The sequence below is a fragment of the Microdochium trichocladiopsis genome (genome assembly GCF_020744255.1).
Source record: "Microdochium trichocladiopsis strain MPI-CAGE-CH-0230 chromosome Unknown B0I36scaffold_2, whole genome shotgun sequence".
Taxonomy (NCBI): Eukaryota; Fungi; Ascomycota; class Sordariomycetes; order Xylariales; family Microdochiaceae; genus Microdochium; species Microdochium trichocladiopsis.
The window spans coordinates 3,198,244-3,218,810 of NW_025763545.1; the positions used below are offsets into that span (position 1 = coordinate 3,198,244).

The following is a 20,567-nucleotide window of genomic DNA, read 5'->3' on the forward strand; positions in this document are numbered from 1 at the left end:
AAGCACGGAGACAAGAGGCTCTATGATCACCAGCAACCTGTGCGGAAAAGTCAGGCCAACGTGCTGCCAGGCGGGGTCACCGCTCCGGACTCGCTCTCCGGCCCCACCTCGTCCCCGGCCGGCAGGGGACGGAGACTGCCGACAAGCATTTGTGGTTGATTCATCAAGTGTAGTGTACTGAAGACGGCTATCGGGACGAGGCGAAACTCGGCTCTAGCATTGGCTCCCATGTCTGCCCCTTCACGTCTTTACAACTTGTACGAACTACTGAGAATCACCGCCAGATTCCCATTCTACAAGACGATCCATGCCTCCCAGTAACAGGATCACGGATTTTGCATGTGCATCTGACCTGACCAGTACCGATGAGTCTCTAGGCATGGGCAGCCCAAGTCTCGTATTCATACGAAGCAAGCATGAAGGGCCCGGTTCCTTTGTAGTCGTTGCGCACAATTGGGACGCCGATGTAATACTTCAGTTCGTCAGCTCGGATCAATACCCCGGGGAGTTTAGTGCGGGAAACATTCACATACCTCGAATGTGCCGTTGCTGCTCAGGGACCCAACAGCCACAGTACCCTCCCAGTTGATAGTTCCATTCTGGTTGATGCTAACGAAGCGCTCGGTCAAAAGCCCGTAAGCCTTCTTCGCCGGCTCCAGGTAGGTGGCCTTGTCGATCAGTCCCAGGCTCATGCCCTTGAGGAGCCCGTACGTAAACATGGCCGAGGCGCTGCTTTCGATATAGTTGCCCTGTCTTTCGGGATATCCCTCGTTCACTTATCACGGCACTAGCATCAGCCTTTCCGAACCCAATTTCCAGCCTTCTGCCGGAAGGTACTGTATAAGAGAACTCACTGATGAGCCACCAACCGCCAGTCTTATCCTGTGCCCGGAGCAAGCCATCTGCGAGGGTGGTGAAGTACGTGACAAGCTTGTCGTACCCGACGTGTGCTTCTGGCCAGAGCTGGATGACCTCGATGAGGGAGATGAAGTCTGCCAGCCACAAGTCAGTTTCAATCACAAATGAGCGGGATTTTCGGCCTTCTCGCGTGACTGGCACCAGTCGCAGTTTGAGTGAACGGGCTCGGAACGTGGCAGGACTCACTAGTCACCACACTTCTGGTCAGCTGAATGTCCGTGTATTGATCGAATTCAACTGGAATACTCACCACCATCCAACTGCACGAGACCAGACCAGTGGGGCAGCACCTGTTTCTGGATCGGCCCAGACGGCGACCTTGCTCTCGTCGTAGCCATGGACAAGAAGATTGGAGGTCGTGTTGCGCGTGTGCTTCTCAATATTGTCATACTGAAGCAGGATATCGTCCCAGGCAGTGGTGTTGTCATTGTCGAAGTACTTGGTCCATGTGGCATAAAAACTGTCGACCATGAAGATGCCGTCGAGCCACATCTGATTGGGATAGTTTGGCTGGCGGTGCCAGAAGCCACCCGTCGGCGTGCGAGGATGGCGGTTGATTTGCTCGCGGATGGTATGAGCCGCAATACGGTACTTTTCCTCGCCAGTCCTTCGATACCACCACAGAAAGTTATTGGCAATGCGGTAGTCGTCCAAGGAGTAGTACGTCAGGTTCCAATCGTAGATGCTGCCATCCTCCAACACTACCTTGTCGTCGATCTGGTTCTTGTACCAGGCAGCCAGAGACTTATCCCCTGTCAATTCAATGGCTGCCTCGAAACCTTCAGCGAGGACGGCCTCGGAGTAGTGGTAAGTGCCAGGAACCCCATAACTAACGAAGGACTTGGCCATCTTGGTCAGAAATGAAGGCTGTGCGCCGCCTAAGGCCATCGCCGTGGCTGTCGAGCCTGCTACAAGGAGGTGCTTGATAGCCATGGCACAGTATTGTGTCGTTCGTCCGAGTCGAAATGGGAAGCAGGATATTATTGAAACTGGTCGACAAGTCTCGGTTCACCTGATCCAACAGTATGCTCTCACAAGGCGTAGGCTTAGGCCGTATTTATACACAGAATGTCACCCCGGTGAGTATGCTAGACCACCGGTCAGCATAGGAAATTGAACCGCACAAGGGGTCCTCCTGCTTGCTAGTCATGGCGACCGGGACAGCAGCCCTGATGCCTGCTGCTGGCAACCAGGGAACTATTAACCGCTGCCGCAAGCGGCCGCTAAAGAAGGCAAGAGCGGTCGACAGAAAGTTGTTGGCGTTGTGCAGTGCAGCAGCAGGGATGATGATTTGCCGGGAAGCCCGGGGTCAGACTGCCGCTATTCGCCCGTGCTCTCAAGGTTCATCCCCTCAGTTGCAACGTCCTGCCGCTTGAAGCTATCTTGGCCTGCAGGCCAAGCCACGTCCCGATAGGTGGCAAATTGTTCTCGAGATGTTGGCTCGATCACAACATGGCACCTGGCTAGCTTGGCGCGCCCACGATACGGCACTACAAGCCGGCAATGTGCTTGACGGTGCCCTGCGACCCATAGTCGGGCAGCACGTTACAGTGCGAAGGCCGATCTTCAGCACCCCGACTACATCATGTCACAGAGTACTGCATAATCACATATGCGTGCATCGTTTCTTCTCGACACGTCGCTTAGGGATGTCACAAAAAGCCAGCGCGGAGGGAGCTGACCCGTGAAAACCCCAAGGCCATCAGCGTCTGAAAGACGATGGGATCTCGGGTACACACAGCTTGCAGAGTGCCTGGGTTCAATCAGAAGCTAGTATAGGGCCAGCTAAGGGAAATCCCAGTCAACGAACATCGTCCGCGTGGCGCAATGGTAGCGCGTTGGACTTCTATTCTTGCGAGTCTCTGTCCTCGGATAGGAGTCATCCAAAGGCTGTGGGTTCGAGCCCCACCGTGGATGCTTTGCTTTTGCTTTTGGCGATGCCCCTAAGCCGTTTCGCCCGGCTGTGTGAGTTCCTCATTTTTGCCAACAAATGCCATTCTTACTGCTGCTGCGGGCGGCCTTGTTGCGAGCCCTCCGTGCAACTTTTGTCAAACTGCGTGCGAGAAGCTGTATCTAGACTCCAGACGGCCACTCAGGGCTGTTATGATGATGTCAGCGTTTGTTTCAACGATACCAGCATGTATGCTAACGGACTATCGGGCACGGCTGTAGTTCTTCTTCCCTACCCCGAGCTATCATTTCTATGAAACTCCAATATCTCTCGTTTGAAATGTTGAAGGAATGAGGCGAGAGTCTGGTCTGAGCTGGACGTACGAACTCAATACTATTCTATTGCTATAACAAAACCATGCTGGTGGACTACACCCATCCATCGGGTACTTTCATCCTGTGATACTTTGCCTCGCCTCGCCTCGCCTCGCCTATCCGTCTTCCTGTGATCGCCTCACGGATGCCTAATAAAGGAATGTGATTAGTTTGTGTTTAGGTTCCGTGGCTTCTGCTTAATACATATCTTTCCCTCTTGCTTACAATTCTGTGCTCTGTTCTAGTTATTTCTTGACAATTCATCGGAGGTTTCAGCGTACGATTCTTCTGGTCTGATCAGAGCTTTCACATAGGCTTGTTTCGTCGTAGTAGACGACTAAACATTTATACTCCACAAGATTTTCATACCGTGAGGATATTGGGATTGCTGAAGAATTAAACAATTGATTGGGCATTCGTGCCAAAATTTACGAAGCAACCGAAACAGATGTCCGTTACTAAAACCAAAACGAGTCTAAAGCTCTGTCTTGTCGATCTGACCTAGATTTTTAATGCCCTTCTGAAGTCCAGTCCTGCAGAGGAGAAGTTCGTACGATGAAATCCATAGTGTTTCACCTGAACCTCACGAGTTAGTTGGTATTTCGATCTAGTTACACCAGGGAAAAGCCTCAATAGGGCGTGACTTTATGCTAATATGATCAAAGATTAAAAGCCCATACTTTGGGTTTATTACTCGCACTACCGAACCTCGAATGAATATTCGGAATCATTTTGTTCAAGTACATGTTGATGAACAAATGAGTATTTACTTGTAAATTACGGGCCTGAGAATGACATATCTTGCGACAAAGGGAAGAAATGGCGCCTCCAGAAGTAAGACTACGGATGGGGCTCACACCACATCGATCCGTGTTGACTTCAAATGGCCATTGAGTGAGTACCTGACTGGGATATTGCTTAGATCTTCTGACATGTGCACAACAAAATGCATCAATTGAATGCCGAAAAAGGTGTCTTCCCTAACAGACCAGGAAGACATCAATCTTCATTAATAAAACAACTGCAACTCCAGAATCTGTATGCAGGCGCTACGCACAATCAATACTACTTACTAGCTAGCCTTCAGCGTTGATATTACCATCTTTCGGGGTTGGCGTGGCTCTTGCCTGGAACTCACCTGTGTCAACAGGCCATTCATGGATCAGTTGTGAGGTATCCAGGGCCGAAGCCAACTCATGTTCAGATAGCGCACATAATAGGTCTATGTCTTGGACTGAAACATGTTGATAGCACTTGTCGAGATTCTATGTAAAGAAGGGGAATAAGTTGTTATCGTTTGTTCTGAACGTAGGCTACGCGTAGAAGTAGTGTAAACCGTGGTGTCCCAGACGAGGGTTCCTGCCCTGGGCCTTTCCGCGAGCGAGGACTAGCAAGGCCTAGAACGCCAGGTACTGACCCAACTTCGACTCCCACAGTAACCAGCACTTACGTTTGTGTAGAAATATTGCAAAACGAGCAGGATCTGTATGTGACACTCCTGTAACCTATAACTTGACTGGAGGAATTATAATTGATCGCTGAGCGGGACTGTAAGAGGCATACTACTGAAACACTAACTTCTTGATTACATTTTATCTCATCGATATCGAAGTTTGAGAGACCCTTCTAATCAACAAGGAGTTACTTACCCACAAGCTTTTCTGTTATCATATTCTAATACTCCAAAGCCTTGGGGCGCGTGTCAGCTGTGCTGCGCCCTCGTGGGATCAAACATACTTATTTCCATGTCAGCCACATCGGGGCTGAGAAACAAATAATCTACAGGCAATACACTGATATTCTTGCCGCAATACTGGCCCTAATAGTGACCCTGTTGAATCAGGTGTCGAACAAAGGTGTCTTTGATGCTGCTCTCCGAAGTCGCTGTCCGCAAGGGCAGGGTATGGCGAGACCATTGTGCCTGTGATCGTCGGTACTTCCAACTTACATACACGTTAGCAGGGATAACTCACAAGCAACCTCAAATGTTACTCTTGTCTGGCTGATAGTGGCTCCCTGGGCAAAGTACCGTTATTCTGGACGTTTTGATTGTCTTGTTCATTGATGGAATGATTGGACGCTATCATAAGGAGCCGTGAGACTTATCAACGTCTTGGATTAGGCAGGACCGTTGCTCGAAGGCACCGTACCATCGCCTAATAGTCGGCAGGCTTAGAACTCTTGGCCTCGGGATGTCTTCCAATTGCGAAGTAAGCTGAACGTCTGACTAACTAGAATACTGCCCACAATTTTGGTCTTAACTGCAAGAGAGTGTGGATGGCATCATCCTCATGGCCCGTGGTCGCGATATATTTCCTCCACTTACAACCTCTGCGCTTCTTGTGATTGACCGCATTTTTTATTACTTGGCTATCCATGGCGCATTCAGCGTTATGAAAAGCGAGACAGTTTTTGTCAGAGGTGGATGGCGGTGCATCACTACTCTGTCCGTTTCAAGACATGTTTCGCGCCCTGTCTGCCTTCATTCTAGTATTCAGACTTCCTGACATGAAGAGAGACACTCCATATAATTAATATTCTGCTTCTTTTGCAATTCCGGCCCAGATTCACTAAATGAAGCACCTCAACTGATCCGCGATTCGCTGATGCCTTTTCACGCTACAACCACTCTGCATAAAAGCAGATATACTATATTATTAAACGATCTTCTATTCATTATGGGCCTTCTGTATTAAATACGTCCATTATATTTCTTGCACTCAAGTGGCTGGTGTTTGATAAGAGAAAGAATAGACGGGTCGACACAAAGAAGACGAGCGAGGTTGTACAGCGTGCCAGGTAGTCTAGGCACTCTATAGGCTAATTATGGTTTGTGCTGAATTTTCCTTGTCCTCGATGCCTGCTATTCTTCTGTGCGGCGTTTGGGAACACTCTCTACAATACAGATAGTCTGAGGTATTGAGATGTTCATCTGACGCCAATTTACTTTGTGACTTATCGCGCTAGGTCATGTTGATAGAATCCCTATATCTTGGACAGAACGCCAACAGGCAGCGTTCACGAGACGAATGTCAGCTAAGTAGCACCATTTGAGGGACGATACACGTAGGACATGTGTGATTCAATGATGCCTAAGGTGGTTTCAGAATAATTTACGACTACCATTCACGACGCACAGAGTTCGGCGTGCTCGTATTAAAGATGTGTAGTACATGCTACGTCATGGACTACCTAGTATTACTGCCTTTGGGATACAGTAATTGCATATTATTACACTAATGATGATATATGATATGTAGACCCGGAACCGTATTGAAACACTTTCCATTCAATACTTCGTGCGGTTGAATTCACTTGATACTTTTGGCCCGAATAGTGAGAGGCTTCTCATGCCTAGAACTGGATGAGATTGTATGTAGGGTTGAAATGGACTGGATTCTGTATACCATGGACTATAATTCAGGCCCAGAACGAGCTCGATGCATACGATAAATGGGGAGTGGCTTTCAATCATCAGTCTTGAATTCTACCAGAAGTTTTTCAAACTCTCTGTGTTTGTGATAATCAGGACGGAGGCGGCTATTTCGATTCGGAATGACTTCCGAATGGTTGCTGTGACCTAGCTATTACAAATCTACTAGGATGCCCTTGATTCCAAGAGTTGTTCCTTGAACGAGTGAGTGTTTAACTCAAGAAACAGTGCTGTATTTGATTTGAAGTATCTCTAAGTAGCCAGAGTGTGATAACCAGAGTGTGAGAATGTTAAGTATGAGTATGTTATACCTCACGTGGACTGTTTTTTCCCTCTCCGATAACAGCGGAGAATACTGGCTAGACGTACGGAACAAAAATGCCCACCAAAAGTTCACTTATGAAAGGGTTTTTGCACCTATATGCTCATTGTGAGTCAAAACCATTTGATGTAGAACGCTTCATTGCCTCCATATATCCAGGTGGTCCTCACCCAAAATCGCACTCGCTGAGGGGTGGGAGGACCGCTGGAGCGCTGCGCGAGCGCAGGGCGCCGGACCATGCGCAGAAGACCGCGCGGCGACTATCAAAAGGCACAAGGGCCTCCTGAAATTCGAGTCCTCCATTCTCATCCAACTACGCACCGGACGACTAAGCACCCGCGCGCTCCTCTACAAGATAGGCGCCCCCGGCGTGACGTCGCCGCTCTGTCGGTGCGAGGAAGCCCTTGAGACTGGGGAACACATCCTCCTCCACTGCGACGCACTTAGAGCGAGCCGGGAAAAGATGTGGCACGACGCCGGTAAGTGCCCGCCGCGCGGGAGCCGCGAGTTAGCAGCGCTACTAGACCAGCCGCAGCTTAGCAAGAAGGTGGCCCGGTGGCTCATCGCGGAGAACCTACTCCCCCACTTCGCTAGAGCGGGCGAGGAGGCCGCGGCACAGGAACAGGGGACGCGGGAAGCACGGGAGGACGAAGCACAAGCGAGAATGCAGCGAACACGAAGCGCAGGCGATGCGGGCACAGGGGCCCCGGGCTGGTTGCCCCGGATACTGAAGCCCACATACACGACGACCTCCGCGAGAGGGAGCGTCGCTGACGATGCGCCCGCGCAGCGCTGACGGGGCGCACGCGCCCCTAGAAATCACACATACCCAGGAGCTGCACCGGCTTAGAGGCGTGGAGGGAGGCGACCAATCTCGCCCAAAGAACGTCTGGCTGGTGAGAGCCATTCGTGATACGCGACGGAACCACGCAGCGAAGACGCCGCTTAGGCGTACCGAATACGTAGCGTATATTTTTTATCCGGCTTCGGTACGGTTTATTATACGATAGATTTGTAGGCTCGCGAAACCTAACTAGGTAGCGCGTACTAATAATAATAATATAATATATCCAGGTGTAATCTGTCGCTAATCTCCGAGTAGCCTATGAAAGCGCTCTTGCTCCAAGAGCGATGGTGGAATAGAGAATGCTATGCCATTTTTCACTATAATAGAAGTATGATATGTTGGTGGAATGAATGAACCTTAATGATTTTTATAGTCTGAATAGGAGACTGATAGTGTGTGACCTGTAGCTCTGGTCTTCTTTTTATAATCTTTTCTAAGCATGAATGACGAGCAAATGAAATCATGAATAACTCTTAATACTTTGAAACTGGAATTCTACGCTTATTCATGAGTATACCACTGCTGCTTTTTCTGGTATTCTCAAGAATGCTTTTCATACAGCCTGTGAGGCTGCTAGAACAAGAATCTTAAGAACGCGTGTGAAAAGAAATAGAGATCTCCATTTTATAGCGGATGAGTTCGACACAAATTTCTACGCATATAACACTTTTTTAGTTCCATTTCTTCCGTTTAAGATTAGCGGTATCCCCAGCTGGTCCTTCAGCACACACATACATAAAGCAGCCTATCACAAATAGTATTCATCTTCTAAGAAAACATAACGGTAGACCGTAGCGAGCCCCGTACTCAAGATCTGAGAAGTCTGCCCTCCTTTAACCCCCTTACACTTCCCTCTCTACTACTTACAAATACATTTGATCTTCGCTATTGGACAAAACAGAGTGGATTATTCTTCTTCTGGCTTTAACGCCATTCTTTAAATGAGTATAATAACACAACGTCCAGACAAAAATAGGCGGGGTACACCTTTTATTTGTACTCCAACAATAGAGGATCATTTAGAAAGTCGCTAGTAGTACTCTTCATTACGGGGACGCGCACTTCTATCATCTAGTACTTATAGCATGATAATGCAAATGGTATAGAAAACCCGTGCTGCCACGATATATTAGACATGACTATGAGCGCCTTTCAGAGTATCGCTGGCTAGACTGGTCAAGACCTTCCATACGCCAGGCTAAGTCAATGTCCACCGCATCACCGCTTAGCTTGGTTACTTTTGGTCCAAGATGGTCAAGTAAATATTGAGTGGATGCATAGACTGACACCGAACTTCTCTGAAAGCCAAAAGCGTCTGTGTAAATAGGATAAAGTATCTGCTGTAATCGAGCCGATCCCCATAAGTTCCGGCATATTTAGCCATGGAATCTGTCCGGTGTAAGCCAGGGCTAGAGAGGATATTACGTGTTCTCTCTTTTTCTCCTCCACTACATTTTAAGCAAATATACCCACAAGTTTTTAGTGGACAATAATACTACGGTGATTCATTTTGAATATAGAAGTAGTCATGAGCATACTTTTAAACAATTCATGAAATGGTGTACTCTTTGTTTTTACTATCTCAAGAGCTTACTCTTCTCGCTGGTGTCTTCTGCTTACGAACATAAGATCTGAGAGTAGCGATTATCGATCTGTTATTTACATCTTCATGGCATAGTGCACTAAGTGTTTGAGAAGGCAGAAGAGACGAGAGAATAAGAACAGAAAACATGAGGGTGAACTCTTATAATAAGTGGCCTTGGCTTAGGCGCCACTATATCAAATAAGACGTAATACATATGCGAATCGCGAAAGCCATCCAGTCTACTTGTATGTACTTCTTGTGTATGCAGCGGAGATATGTCGTGCATCACACAGGCGGTGAGAAGTGGTAAGCCGAATTGCATTTACTTTTTGACCCCATCGTGCGGGATGCAGTGATACTTCTAGGTATCGACGAACGGATGGATGTGTTCGAATGCATTAATAGTAAACAAACCTCAAGACTATTATTGCAGGGGCACTATAGCAAGAAGAAGTAAAGCACGCTTTCATACTGTCGTCGGACGTTTTGTATCCTTTAACAAAACATAATGAAGCAATGATACAAGACCCTGATTACTCGAACCTGTTACTTCACTGCTGCTACTACTTAACTATCCTACCAAATCCATAATATAATCGTTTGTAGTCCTAGACGCCATGGAACTTTCTTCTACCGCTAGGTCCATCGTATCCCTGGTATAGAACTAGCAATAATTCCAACATATCAGTCAATAATTGTCTCCCCTTCTGATGAAGCTATAGTTTTGCCAACTCGCCACCAAAGTGGTACACATATCATGCGAGCGCCGTCTCCCGAGGCAATTGTTGAGGAACGGTTTTGCTAATCAACAAAGATAGATCCATATGACGCATACACGCTGTCTATACCATTCATTTCAAGCACTCGTCATGAGATCAGAAATTGTGGGTAGTAGCTCGACTAAACAATCAATCTTGCCTAGAACAGCCCAATTGCAAGATAAAAGCTGTACTGCACGTAGTGGTGCAATGTCGTTCCGTTTCTGGTATCAAGAACTCCGGTCCCTAACACCGTTATATGATTGAAGTCATCATTGTCAAGAAGGTTCTCCTTGGTGAAAGGAAAAAGACAAAACAGGTTTCTTCGAGCCTTGCACCTTTAATGTTGCATAGATTTGGCTTCATCATGCGTGATGAGCATCTGACATGCCTCCTAATTCTGCGCTCGAGAGCCAGCAGGTAAGCATACATATGTAGACTTGTAGACTTGTCGACATACAAGCACATGCGACGAAAGTATGGTTCAAGATCTTGAAGCCCCCTTTCAGCTTGTTGCTGTATGTGAACGAGACATTTCTTGTAGAATATGTGAGTCGTATTTGCTTATCACGATTCAAAATATACTAAGTCCTGTGCCAGACAAGATCGGGAGTATGAACAACGAGTTGAGATCGTCCGGTCTTGGGGAACTTCGCTGAAGGAGTTTCGAGCGAACTATCGGCATGACAAATATACGCACGCCTCGGTTGTCAATGTAGAGAGTAGAATCAGATGGAGGGAGGCAAGAGGCTTTTTATGACTCGGGATGTGATATCCAGGAGCTCTCAACGTGTTATTCGCTCCGTGCTTGGTATATACTTCACCATTCACCAGGGAAAAAAGGTCTTCACCTATCTATACTTGCTGATTGTCCTTGAGTCCATAAACTACTGACTTAGCACGGCACCTACAGTTCATAGATTGTGTAGCAAGAAGTATAACACCAGTAACCCGACCTCAAATACATTATGTTACGAGATATCCATCAACTATAAAACCACTAGGCTTTGTCTTGGACATACCTGACACCTCAGCACAGTCTAAGGAGCAGATGCGGAGAACAGTGAATTAATAACATACATATTGTACCCTACTCGACGGGGATGTATGTAAGTGGACAGCAGAAGATTAAAAGGACAATTTGGAAAAGTATATGCGCTAGGTCAAGAGACAATAGCTCTTCTCTTTCGAAGAGAGACATCAAGGAAGCATTTTGTGCACGCTTTCAGTTATACCCTGAGAAAGAATGTGATCACACCTATCTCGCCGTTTGTAGTGTTGCTAGAGCCGCTTGCTTGTAGTATGCGTAGTACCGCTGTATCACAGTATTATCTCGTCTTTTCTTAGCGTCACCAGCATGTGAGAAAACTTTAATGCATGTTATCCTACCATGAATAATACCGTATCGCCGCCCCCCAACCATTCAAATCAAGTTTCTGCCCTCTCTCCCTCGACTCTGATAACGTGAATTCACTAGTGGTCTTTCTCCTGAGAGTGTAGCTGTTCGTGGGGTTCCTCCTCTTTAAAATACTACACACTTTGTTCTTCTCGCACGTAAGCCACCATTTTGGAAGATCTCCTCAAGCTGAGCCCTGATCCAAACAATAAAGTGTTGAAATGACAATCGCATTGCCTGGTGATATATTTGCGGTCGTCGTATTGACCATGCATAAAGTATTCACGTGCCATGCTATGTATAGATCTATATATAATGTCTGCTATTGACGTAAGCAACGACCAAGCCTAGAGCAGCGATCAAGACCAAAGCCACAATGATAAGAATAGTGCTGTTACCAGAGTCGATTCAGTCACGCCCCAGCTCAGGCTGATAATAAGCAGCATAGTTTGGCACGGAGAAATCTCAACAGGATCACGTATCTACGCTAGCAATCGAGGCGCTGTAGGGATGGGCAATTGACTTCAATGTTCTTTCCACGCTGACCCCAAGTGCACAAGGAGTGCCGTCCAAAACGTGTTTTTTTATCACTTGATATGAATGTTTACAGGCTTGTCTTTTGTTTTCCCGAGTAGCTGCTCGTGCGCTTGGGAGTCCACGTACGGTTAGTCTTTATCAGCACTTCAGACGCATCAGTAACAGCTTAATACGTGATGCGCCGAAGCGAGCTATGACTGAATCTCACCAGGGTGTTAAGCTAATTATTATGATCGTTTGGTTCTGATGGATCGCGAATTTAGAGTTAATTAGCAAATATGCTTCTTGCAGCAGTAGAAGTGCTCCCCCGTGAGCCCGAGGAGCAGCTGTCCCTGCTCTTCGCCTACGATCTTGACATTCTCTCGTGCTGCTGGTACCATGAACACCAGACTGTTTTCTAGGTGAGCGGCAACGTGTTCCTGTGGCCATGGTCTTGTCATCATAGGCCTCATGGCTGTAAGCACAAGTAGTGTAGGCCTGCGTTACGAGGACCTTCGTAATAGCTATTTCCTTCACAAGACGCACAGGGTCGGCCCAATAATATGAGTTAACTCAACTTGATGGGAATGTCTCTAGAACCCCAATTCGTGTCTAGTTTTGGCATCAGCTGAACCTGATCCACTACGTCCAGTCCCGCGTCTCGGCGCTGGGTCTTCACAGTAAGCCATTAGGATTCTTAGAAGTAGTACTAACCGTAATTCTATCCTAGCTAAAACGCTCAACTCTATTGCGAGCTTCTCTTCCCAACATTAAATTTATCGAGAACGGGCGAGCTTGCGATTGTCGTGGCATGGCAGCCCTTAACCACCAGCAAGGCCGGCCCATGTCACTCTCCGGCCATCCGCCCAATTCAGGGTCATGGGTGTACCCATGACCACCGTCCAAATCTGGAAAGGGCTGGCCGTTATCATCCACCGAAGACACTCGTGGAAACGCCCGTGTTTGCTCTCTGGGCTGTCGAAGCGTCTGCTGGTGACCAAGGAGCCTCTTCCAGCCAAAGGCTTGAGACCTTTTTCTTCCAGGGAATTCCGTGTCGTGGAGAAGCTGATTAGTATTGCTACCAAAATGTTAGTGCAATCCACAGCTAATTTCTCTAGCTACGACTAACGCGACTTAAGGACCTGAACAAATGGTTGGGTTTTTGCGCAAGTCGCACGCTCCTTCGCCAAGGTCAAGCCGCCGCATCCCAAGTAAGACTGATGCCATTAACATGCAACCCCCGCAACAAGGACTACCGAAGCTGACCGACCATATCCCACGCGTTTGTCAGAATCAGCACCGCGCTAGTTTCTGGTCTGCACGGGGACAGCCTTGTTGACAAGTCGGACAATGTGGTACGCCTCCAGCCCGCGAGCAAGGTAGAGAGAGGAGAGAGTGATCGCAGTCCTGGCAGCGCAGCCTCCGATATCCTTGTCATATGCTTAGTTATCTCGAAAATATTCCGACCAGTGGTACAGCTCGTTTGTGACGCTGGTGCAGTGAGGGGGAGCCTTTTGGAGGTTGGCAATGGAGAGCTGGGCTGGGCTGCTGATTTTCGGCAGTTGATTCAGAGAGTGTGTTGTCGCCGAGAAACACGGTTGTTCCGAGCAGACGAACCGCCATCTACTCGAAGCCATGCCTTCGAAGTCTGAAAGTATGTTTTTGCAGACACACTGGATTCTCACGTCACGGGAAAACAGCTTCTTGCTTCCGCTGCTGATTATGACTTGAGATTGGCTTTTTGGCCACTGAGTCTCGAGTCCATATTTCAAGCTGCATAGCCCAAGAACCCGAAAAGGAAATGTGGTAAGTGCACATCGACTACTAGGTTTCATACTGGGGAGCTCTAGGAGTCGTCGCCTTGCGGAGAATCAACTATGCTTTCACTATCATGCAAGCTACCACCAGAACTCGAGAGAACTTTCACAGGACTGCCAAGCGGCTACTGCTCGAACGATTCAGAGCGTTATTGGACCACTAGTCCAGCCCTCTGATGAGAAGGTATTATTGATCCACCAGAGCACCAGAGAATAGCTACTCCAGGCTGAAGACATTTCATCCGGCTCAGGACGTCACGAGTCATCCCCGTGAAGAGTTTTAGTCAGCAAATACCTGCATCCTCTATCTACTTCAAGAACTTCTAAACCCCTCCCAGCCCCCTCCCGGCATTGTCTCCGATGGACGATTTGTTCCGCGGAAGCTTCGGTAAGGCGAAAAGTCTCCGGAATCTGGCGAAATATGGGATACGGGAACAAGATATGACCAGCCTGGACCTCTCCCAGGAGCCCGAGACCATAGAGGCAGACCTCTCAAAGGGAGTGGCCTTGCGACATCCATTCTATGACTACGCGGAGACAGGCCAGGATTGCCATTATTCAGCCTGCGAAGACATCGCCCTTCCCGAGCTCGCAGATTCTGTTCAACTCTTCTTGACATCGACGCCCTAGCGGGGCAGATATGGAGAAGCTATGCCACAACCCAGGCCATTGGTGCCGCGGTACAGTGCCTCTGGGAATCTGGCATTGGTATTTGCATCTTACTTTAATCTCGTAGGACTTACGGGTGACCTTCTCCAACATATCAATCCTCACAAGAGGAGAGAGACGAGGCACTTTCCAAAGCGGCAAGTCGTGGTCACGGCAAAAATCGTCTCTCTGTTCCTCGATGTCAGCGCTGATCCAGAGTATCATGGCGTAGAGAGGCAGAACGCGCGATTGACGTCCGCAGCTAGCGTACACTTGGAGTGCATGCACCAGCTAGTGGCCAGCGGTGTGCACCGATGTGAACGTCAGCGGCAAAAAAGGGGCGGAGGGGAACGCCGTCCTTGGCAGCTAGGAACGGCCACCATGATTTGGTAAAGTATCTGCTCAAGAATGGCTCGACCGCAGCAGGTCTAGGTGATCAAACCCGTGCGACTCCCTTCATATTGGCCACCGGGACGCGGCCATTTGGCTATACTCTCAACGCTAGTGAAAAATCCTCGCGTCGATGTCCACAGTCTGAAATTAGCAACGGACGTGCTGCCTTGTCTTGGGCACTGGGCGAAGGTAGGAACAAGTCGTCAGCTACCTCCTGAAGAGTCGATCTGAACCTTCAGGACATGACTGGTTGAATTGCGTTCTCGTGGGCATGAGGAAATGGGCACGTCGGGGGTTATCCGCACGCTCCTGCAAAACCCGAGACTCGACAGATACCAAGTAGACCGTGGGTTGAGGAATCCCATTTCATGGGCGTGCAAACGAGGACATGGAGGAGCGAGCCGGGTCTTGCTCGCGAACAAGCCTCGGGTCCTGGACGACAAGGACGCAGACAGCTGGAAGCCGACAGCGTAGGCTGTCCAAGACAGCACTTCCACCATAGTCAGAATCTTCTTCGACGCCAGCGCTAGGAGCCTCGAAAGAGCATCCCCCAGATCGTAGTGTCACAGGCCATGGTGTACGGCACCTGGGCAGTCGTCCGGATGCATCTTGCCAAGGGTGCCGGTCCGGAGACCGCCAGAAATCAGATCCCACCCCGCACTCTCCATGTGGATCGATCTTTTTAATAAGCTTTCAGTCGCCCTGAACAAGATGGCATCCCTTCGAGCAGGTTGTGGACGGGTTGAGGTAGGGCATGGCGGGGGTTCATAGAAGGGCTGGACACCTGATCATGGCGAGGACAGGTGGAAAGAGACAGGGCGAGTGAGTTGAACAGTGGCAGTGCTCCTCAGTCATTTACTCCGGTAGCGCATCAACGCCTGTTTGTAAGTTTGCTTATGCCTGTACCCTTCTCGCGCAGCTCGAGCGAAAGAGCCTTCTTGTATTAGAGCCAAGCCAGCCCTGGCTCAACAAAACTCAGGCATGGAGCAAGATGTGCTACAAACACCGACGGGTCTGGTGCTTCGCATCTCTGCACCAAGCTAAAGACCACTAGTGTAGTCCACTTTGGCCAAGCTGGGAACCTCCACGCAACCCAGCAGAGAGACGATGTCGTGGATGTGGTTATTCCTTGCCCAATTCGTCACCGTTGCCGAGCCCAGTGATTAGTGTAAATAAACATTCAACTGATAGACCTCGGCACAGCCGTATGAAAGACTACGTATCTGGAGGACGAAGCACATCTTTCACTGCTCACTTCTTTGCGAAAAACTCGAGAGCATCGAGTAAGTTCGAGGGAGGTCAGGTCTTTATGCCTACTTACAGGCACGAAGGGCCATGGCCATGGTAGTGTTGGAGGCGGCGCTGATCGTGGTGTTTAGTATTGTATTGGCTCAGGGTGTTCCAGTGGCGTTCAGCTTGGAAATCCTGTGCGTTAGCTTCCGTTGTTCGGACCCTCTCAAAAGCATTGCCCTGTCACTATTGGAAACTCGGCCGAATGGCCGGATAACGCAGCCTATTGAGGCAGGCAGGGCTGAGAATGCGCATGACTCCTCTGCTCTGCATCTCGAGCGGCCCGTACGTCTGCTTGGGTGGCTCTTACACTTGCTACACTGGCTCTTCTTCCACTGAGTCCGTCTACGCGGACTTGTGCTCGGAACGTTTTTCACGGAGGGTCGCCGGCGTCGGCGTCGGTCGCGACGCAACTTCGTCTGCATCGTCCCCCTGTGCGTAGGTTGAAATTGCCCGATCAGATTATGCAGAGATTCCTAGGTCGTTCTCTGCGGCAGCAGAGCCCCGCTGGAGACGTGTTGGCAAGCCTGCGTTGAACTGTTGGACGATATGGATGGTGTCATGGATTCAAGATAGAGGATGGTAAATAGGAGTGTTGGGATCAGGCGGGTTGCTGTACTATAACCAGGAAGTGATGCCGATGCCGATTATATCGTGGCCCGGAGGTCCGTGGCAACTTGACGGGTAGTAGTGTTAACGACACCGAATTGAGAAACACAGTCGCGGTGACTGTTTTTTTGCCCATAAAAACAATAACGGACCTCCCCAGGGTTCCCAATGAAGTTGATGAAGGTAGCGCTCGTCGCTGTGGTATACTTGCTTATGAGTGGTCGCGAGCGATGAGGCATATTGGAAGGGTTCGTTTGGCGAAGATCCAGCCATTTTGTAGTATCGTGAGAGCTCCTGCGGTCAGCAGCATATGTTCGACCCATGCCAGGCGAGAGCTCGGCAATAGGCCTCTCGACGCTGCTCTTACGACAAGAGATCTTGATCTCTTGCCCCCCCCCCCCTCTGCTTTTCTTTGTGGGCAATCTGAGTGTATCAATCAGCCAGAGGCCCATTCTCTTGTTGGGAAATGCTGCAAGTGGCAATAAAAGTCTGCCAAACATGCCCTTTTAGGTTGAGCCGATCCAGTCAGGCTACGCTGTCTTTTGAGTCTACAAGAACAACCCCCAAAGATGTCAGCAATTCCGCCGAGCTTGTCTGCATGCGATCGATCGTGGAAAGGCCGATAACTCAATATGGAAGCCCAGGCTCCCTTGGAAAATGAGCTCCACCACACCCGGCGGTCGCAGATTCCCCTCAAACACAGTCCTGGGTTGAGCTGAAACGAGAGCGGAAATGGAGGTGATTGGGGTGGCCCAAGCTCAATCTGCTGGACAGAGGGAATAATCAAGAAGCGCTATCATCACATGGCACGTACATATACGATCCTGTGGTTCAAAATCTTAGCGTTTGAACTTGGATAGGGGTGGCCGAGGTGTTCAACTTAGCCCACGCAGCGGTCATTCCACCAGCTAACAGCATTTGGAACAGTGAGCTATGTCATGCTTTAACACCTGTGAGATACCAAGGACAATTTGCATTCATGCATGGTGTTTTCGCTGTCGTGGAATTCTGAATTCGTACGTAAGTGACACGCAAATACCTGTCCATTCCAGTGGGGTGACATCGAGCAGCATCATATGGAAGCTCAGTCAACGATGGACGTGGAAGTCCCTATCATGGTTCGTGGCTGGGGAAGCTCCGTGCCCTCCGAGCCCACAGCATGGCTGTCAGCTTCTGGGGGATGTCGAGCTCAAGGTTTTTGCTATGTCTCGCGTTTTGTTTGGTGGCTGTAGTCAGTGGAACGAGTCTCTGATTCGACCGTTCGGAACACCTATGTGGTGCCAAGGCAGAAAATGGAAACCTGGAGGCGCCTGTTCTGAAGTGCCTATCCCCCGTACCTCCTGATGCGGGAACTACGGTGGATACATCAGTTGACACATCGCCCGGCTACACAAGTGCGTTAATCAGTCCACCTAATGGCATAATTGGATGTGATTATGGTATCTAATCGGCAGCTAATGATCTATCTGCTAAAACGCCAGGGAAAAGAGAAAAAATGGCCTAGAGCAATAACCCAGTGTATGGTTACTGTACGCGTGATACTGAATGGCGAACGGCCATTGGTCGTTTCATTTGACCAGGCCGGAGTATCTCACGAATAATCGATCCAGAAAATGGACGTGTCGTATGCCGTTGGGTCGTGCGGCTGCGAATGTCTCAATCGCCTCCTGTACGCCATAGTTGCACCGCTCTATCAAATAGCACACCACGAAGTACCCGGTCCGGTTGAATCCATAGTGGCAATGCACGCCAATGTAGCAATTGTTGTCCTTATTAAGCGTGTACTGTGGGCGAGCTTTTTGTTCCTCGCGCAACCTATCAACGAGAGTGATGAATTGCTCAACCTCTTGATCGGTCGGTGGGACTTTGGAGACGGTCGGAAATTTATGATATCGTATTTGCTCGCCAAACGATCGAGGATCATACACAGGGTTGTCGTGACTAATATCGATCACATCCGTGATCATCGAGCCCCTGCCCACAAGTTAATGACAAGGCACGAGTTGCGCATAGTTGGGTTGGGGAGGGGTTCACCATTTTTCCGTGAAGACCTTGGGGCAATGTTCTTCATCGACCTCTCTAAGCGTCTTCATGGCGCGAAAGATACCTGCAACCGGCTCAGAGACCGGCCGAACCCCCTTCCATTTGGTGAGATTTTTCACGTCCCATTTGCCTTCTCTCGAAAGGTGTTGCAATTGCCAACCTCTGCATTGAACAGGTCGAGTCAGCATCGGAGGTTCAGGCGTGGTAAAACTTCGCCACAGGGTACTGAAGGAGCTATATGCACACTCACAGGGAGAAGCGACCGGTTATATGCTCATTGAGAAAATCTCCAATGAGACCTGCGAGGACTCGAACCACTGTCGGTGCGTACAAGAGGGCATGTCCGGAGGGGAGAGTTATGGTCTTGATAACTTTGACTGGGTGCCGAGGCTGTGGAGGAATTTGAGTGGCTCCGTCGGGGTCGCGAGGGGTGGACGGATCATCGGGAGACCCTCCAAGACTGGCAGACCGCCGCCGACGTTCAAAATCCTGAGTACTTATTGCCTCAATACAAGCAGGACGTTGCTGATACTCGTCGCCTGTAAGGATAACAGGGGCCGCGGCATCACCAAGAGAGGCGCCATGGGGCCCGGGCTCCATAGATACATCTTCGCTGTCGTCCACTGCAGCTACCGGCTTCCCAGTACCATTTTCCACGTGTGGACCGGCGGATGACCTGTCTGCGTCAAGGATTCCCATAATTTTAACGACCTCTGATGGCGGGGTCACTGTATCGTGTTCACCTGCAATGAGATAGATCGGAATGTCCAAGCCGGCCCAGCTTGGTTTTCCAAAAAGACCGCCAATTGGTTGCCCATCAACATATGTAGGCAGACTCCCCCAGGCCATGCGCCGGAACACGCCGGAGCGGCTCTGTGAGTTGAAGCAATCTTGAAGCACCCGGGTCTCTTTGTCAGCCCCGGGCCCAACGAAGCGGCGGACACTAGCACTCTCGGGGCCACCCCAACGATCCCAAGCGCGCCAGATGTTGAACACGAACTCAGGAATCCACAGAAGCTTCCGTGCAGCGTTAGCCTTGGCCTCTGACAGCGGTCCCGCGACAGGGCAGATGGCGACAAGACCCATGACATGGTTGGCGAGAGTGTTCTCGGTCGCGGATTCAGTAGAGCGGTTGGATAAGCGGGCCGCGAGGACGGTTCCCATGCTGTGAGCGATAAAGACGACGCCTTGGTTGTCTGCGCGGTGGTCGTTGATGACCGTCTCGACAAGGTCAACGAGAGCATCTGTCGAATAGGCGTCCCAAGACTTTGGTTCAAAAAGGGAGCGGCCACACCCGGGAAGGTCGATTGCAAGGGTGGAGGCAGAGTTTGCGAGACTGGTGAGGAGAGGGTGGAACTGGGCAACAGAACCGCCGAGTCCGTGGAGAAAGACCAGGAGCGGCAAGGGCGCCGGGTCAACAGGCAACTCGGCAGCCTTGGGGTGAGGCCTGTAGAAAATGCGCAGGCCTCTGTAGGTGACTCCGGAGCCGGCGGCTGTGTAAGCCCGGAGACGGGAGTGGTCCCGGAGCAGTGGCGGGTCCCCGTCCGCAACCTCGGGCATCGCCGGAGGGGATGCCATCTGTCGAGCGCGCGCAGGGCTCTTTGTCGCTTGTTGGCAGTGGCGGCGGCGATTTGCGCTCCCAAGCCCCCGTTGGTTCCGGGCGCACAAAATAAACTTGCAAGGACGACTTGGCGACAAGAAGGTGGTGGCGTGTCTCGAGACGTTGA

At 49.8% G+C, this 20,567-nt stretch overlaps 2 protein-coding genes and 1 non-coding gene across 3 annotated transcripts; 1 reads left to right on the forward strand and 2 right to left on the reverse strand.

Moving 5' to 3' along the window:
• Nucleotides 1-162: 162 nt before the first annotated feature.
• B0I36DRAFT_403641 (Six-hairpin glycosidase-like protein) lies at nt 163-1,806 on the reverse strand (the record flags this gene model as incomplete). The annotated part of the gene is made up of 4 exons (XM_046161756.1): nt 163-472; nt 534-775; nt 855-992; nt 1,185-1,806. The coding sequence occupies 4 exons, from the start codon at nt 1,804-1,806 to the stop codon at nt 374-376; spliced, it is 1,101 nt and encodes a 366-aa protein (XP_046017189.1). The 3' UTR covers nt 163-373.
• A 925-nt stretch (nt 1,807-2,731) lies between these two features.
• B0I36DRAFT_t31 lies at nt 2,732-2,835 on the forward strand. Its single transcript has one exon. It is a non-coding gene; the product is annotated as a tRNA-Arg (tRNA).
• Nucleotides 2,836-18,213: 15,378 nt separating this feature from the next.
• Nucleotides 18,214-20,557, reverse strand: B0I36DRAFT_315428 (uncharacterized protein). The gene is made up of 3 exons (XM_046152879.1): nt 19,091-20,557; nt 18,832-19,002; nt 18,214-18,771 (listed from the first exon to the last, which is right to left on the reverse strand). The coding sequence occupies exons 1-3, from the start codon at nt 20,416-20,418 to the stop codon at nt 18,366-18,368; spliced, it is 1,905 nt and encodes a 634-aa protein (XP_046017190.1). The 5' UTR covers nt 20,419-20,557; the 3' UTR covers nt 18,214-18,365.
• Nucleotides 20,558-20,567: the final 10 nt, after the last annotated feature.

Bases quoted from the DNA above. Each gene is read 5' to 3' on its own strand.
- B0I36DRAFT_315428 (XM_046152879.1), bottom strand. From the start codon at position 20,418: ATGGCATCCCCTCCGGCGATGCCCGAGGTTGCGGACGGGGACCCGCCA. The intron at 19,003-19,090 runs GTGAGTGTGCAT...TGTTCAATGCAG, and splicing joins ATAACCGGTCGCTTCTCCCT to AGGTTGGCAATTGCAACACC. The intron at 18,772-18,831 runs GTGAACCCCTCC...ACTTGTGGGCAG, and splicing joins AAGGTCTTCACGGAAAAATG to GGGCTCGATGATCACGGATG.